The sequence below is a fragment of the Protopterus annectens genome, chromosome 8.part0 (genome assembly GCF_019279795.1).
Source record: "Protopterus annectens isolate FY-2018-M chromosome 8.part0, PAN1.0, whole genome shotgun sequence".
NCBI lineage: Eukaryota > Metazoa > Chordata > Ceratodontiformes > Protopteridae > Protopterus > Protopterus annectens.
The window spans coordinates 1492319862-1492323342 of record NC_056741.1 but is presented as its reverse complement, the minus strand read 5'-3'; the positions used below and the strand labels follow the sequence as shown (position 1 = coordinate 1492323342).

The following is a 3481-nucleotide window of genomic DNA, read 5'->3' as shown; positions in this document are numbered from 1 at the left end:
TTCTTTTCTGACAACTCTTTTGTCAACCTAGTTAAAACAAAGAGCCATAGTTAACCACTTTAGCCTTCTTCAATTTATTGACTGTAGTTATATGTCACCAGTTTAAGGAAAAAGAATTAAGGTGGCAGTAGTCTTCTGCAGGTTATGGAACACTGATATCTTCTCAGAAAGGAAACAGAGGCACAGTGTTACAATCAAAAATGAACAACTCTTGATTGTGACAGCTGGATGTATTTACTTCTTTTTACCGTGGATAGTAAGACAAAAATTGACACTTTAGAGGAAAACATGAACCTCTAGTCTAGTTATCAGATCTATTCTGAACCACAACTCACCTCATTTTAGCACATTCTGGTCTTTAATTTTCTGGTTACTGACACTTACTTCATGGGTTTATCAGCACATAAAATGTTATTTTTAGACCATACCTCTCAAATATTCCTCAATACAAGGAATGTATTATGTACCTCATTTGGGGTCTTAACAATTTCATGTTCCTCAAAGTTCCTCGGTGAAAGGGTGTGTCACACATTCAGTGCTAGGAATTTTTTTAACCGATATCTATGGTAAATAGAAAAGAATCATATTAATTCATTAAAAGATGTTTTTTTAAAGTAAAACCAGCATATTTTAATCATTCTATGGCCTTCCTAGCTGAAGTTGTAAGTTCTTAGTATTTGTTTCACTTTTGCCTCTTTGTTCGCACATTATGAGGGCTACTTTTCCTCAACTTGGAGATGGGAGGTTGATAGTTTCAGACTACAGTCATACCATTATCTGGCTTGCTCCAGTATTATATAGTAATAAAGAGACGTAGCAACAAGCCAATGTATTCGTCCTATGCTGTCCAACTTATCATCCACGATGTCAAACTACCTCCAGCACACATTTAGCTTTGTTCTAAAGTTTTTTAGAACTCAATTGTCAATGTAAACGTTACTGCCAGCCTATGTATGGATTTTCTTGTGAAAATTCGACGGTTTTCCACGATAAAGCCTAAGCCCGCGGGCTACAAGTCTGCAAAGAAAGCATGATTCAGCTTCAGCCAATCAGATTGCGAGGCTTGGGTCAAAGGGTTTCTAGTGAAGTAAGAGTTCCCGCCAGAACTAAGCAGCAAGAAAGACACCGTTATGGCGTGCACGTCCGCGTCCCCTAGTGTCCGTCTTCGGCAGAGGCGTGTCAGCAAGGAAAGCGTATGGCCTGCAGCTGCTCCGGGAACCGCATGGCAGCGAAACAACATTGGAGGCGGGGACTGTGGGTGGCGGCGGTCGGACACCGGCAGCTGTAGTGCTGAAAGTTATTGTAAGAAACGGAAACGGAGGAGAGTTACGATGACGGCCGAGATCCAACAGTCAGAAAGCAGCAATGCAGAGGAAGAAGAGGGTACCAGTTTAAAGAAGAGCAGTAGTAGTACTAGTGCCGTCTTCGTGGTAAGGAACGGGTACAAGTGTTAACATGGGATATTTTTGGGCTTTTGATCTGTGTGCGTACACGTGTATCTGTTAACATGGATCGTGTATAACAGTTATCTGCGGCTGAAGAAAGTTACTAAAGTGAGCTGTCAACTTTTGTATGGAGCAACACATCGTTGCAATGCTTAGCAGCTACAGTAGGGATTGTTTAGTTGCGGGTTCAAGACTGATTTGTACCCTCTCTCATAAGCAATAAACTGTGATTCGTAGATCATTTTTTGCAAGCCCGTTTCAACATTTTTGGGGGATTATATAATAAGATTTTCTTGTTAGACTTACTAGGATGGAGAGGTCGAGCATTTATTTTATTTGTTTTACTGAGGTAAAGCCCTGATCAGATTGGCGTGTTGTAGGCTCCGATCAGATTACAGAACAGACAACAGTAACAAAGTATTTATATACAGAGGTAAGCGTTGCTAGCATGTTAACTATATTTAACATCGTTGATTTGTTGACATGTGCAGGCAAATATGCCGGTATTCGGAGAATAGTTACGCGTAGTTATAGCCTACTAATTTGTTGCACCTTGTGTCCGAGTTTAGTAGCTAGTTGTGTTTATGAAGTGAGTGTGCGTGTGTAGGGGGAGGAGTTGGTAGGTGGTCATATTTTCAGGTCTGATTGCCTAGGGTGGTATGAATTATATATAGATCAGTGATCGTTAGTATCGTTGATTTGTTGACCTTTATGTTGCTGTGCACGTAAATATGCTGATATTCAGTTAACGTTACTTTATAGTTACACAAAACCGTTGTCAGTTGATTTGTTGTACACTGTGATTGATAGTGTTTGCAGCGGTATTAAAAGTTAAAACTTCAAACGGTATAGTGGCAGTCGCGGATAGAGTATACTTTTTGAAGTGTAAACATGTAGTAAGACTTGAATATGATTCTATATTTTCATTACTTTTTATTATAAAACGGATACTTTCATTATTAAATCCCACACTTCGCTTTTGAAACGCGTGGACGTAGGACTCCTTTAACAATAATTATTATTTTTTTGTACACAAGATGTGACAGTTGGGTTGCAGAACCGCTTCTTCTCTGGTGTTTGTAGTGTTCGAGCAGGAGTTTAAACTAAAGAGGAAACTAAACTTGTTTTCGTGATCCTTACTGTCAACAGACTGACGTGTACCTAACATAATCAAGGATATTTTATGTTTTCCTCACTCAGTATCTTTATTAACATGATTTTGTTGTGCTACTATATCACTAGATGACGATCCTATTACTTCATCTAGCTTAACATTACCCTTTGCTGTCATACTGCGTTTTTTCCCCACCAACACGCAAACTGCCTGGAAATCCGTCAGTAGCATTTTACTTGGGGATAATTTTCATCAAGGCATTTTTGTGGTAATGGAAGTAAAGTTCAGTTAATGAAATTATACGCTCACCGAGCACTGTCAGTGATCGAGTTCTCCCTATGTGTGCCTGTGTTTCATTTACTACGTAAGAGTTAAGTTTAATACCTATGAGTTTAGTGATTTGATTACATTTAATAAGTAATCACAGGTAGATGGATAATGTTGCCTCCTCTTTGTGATTTCCTTGTGATGCGCTTTAACAGTACTTTCTTTCCATTTTTCATAGCCACCCTCTTCCACACCTATAGATGTCACTCTGCCCACTTGTCTGTCTAATCCACTGACTAACCTAGGGGTGACCAACAGGTGTCTCTAGGGCCACAATCTGGCCCTGTTAGACATGGTAATGTGCCCCCCAAACCTTGCCAAGTATGCTAAGTGATCCGTGAGGCAAAAAAGTTGGACAGACCTGGATTACCAACCTGTACCAAACTTTATTTCCCCATCCTACTGTGTGAGTCTTCGCGTTGTATTTGTGATGCAAACAGCTATTCATTCTTGGTGATTTTTGTTTATAAACTTCCATTGTACATCTTATTGTTGTTCTCAATTTTTTCTGTCAGTTTGACATATGAGGTTGTATATTTTTACTAGGCTAACAATCACTTTTCTAAGCCTAGACAAGTTTTCCCGAAAGAATAAT

General features: G+C 39.3%; 1 protein-coding gene across 1 annotated transcript in view; it reads left to right on the top strand.

Annotated features, from left to right (window-relative positions):
• Nucleotides 1-1085: 1085 nt before the first annotated feature.
• USP28 (ubiquitin specific peptidase 28) overlaps nucleotides 1086-3481 on the top strand; it is a 732083-nt gene continuing 729687 nt past the window's right edge. Inside the window, exon 1 of the mRNA XM_044081073.1 lies at nucleotides 1086-1430. Coding sequence (XP_043937008.1) covers nucleotides 1131-1430 — 300 coding nt within the window. The 5' untranslated portion in view covers nucleotides 1086-1130. The remainder of the gene's footprint in view (nucleotides 1431-3481) is intronic.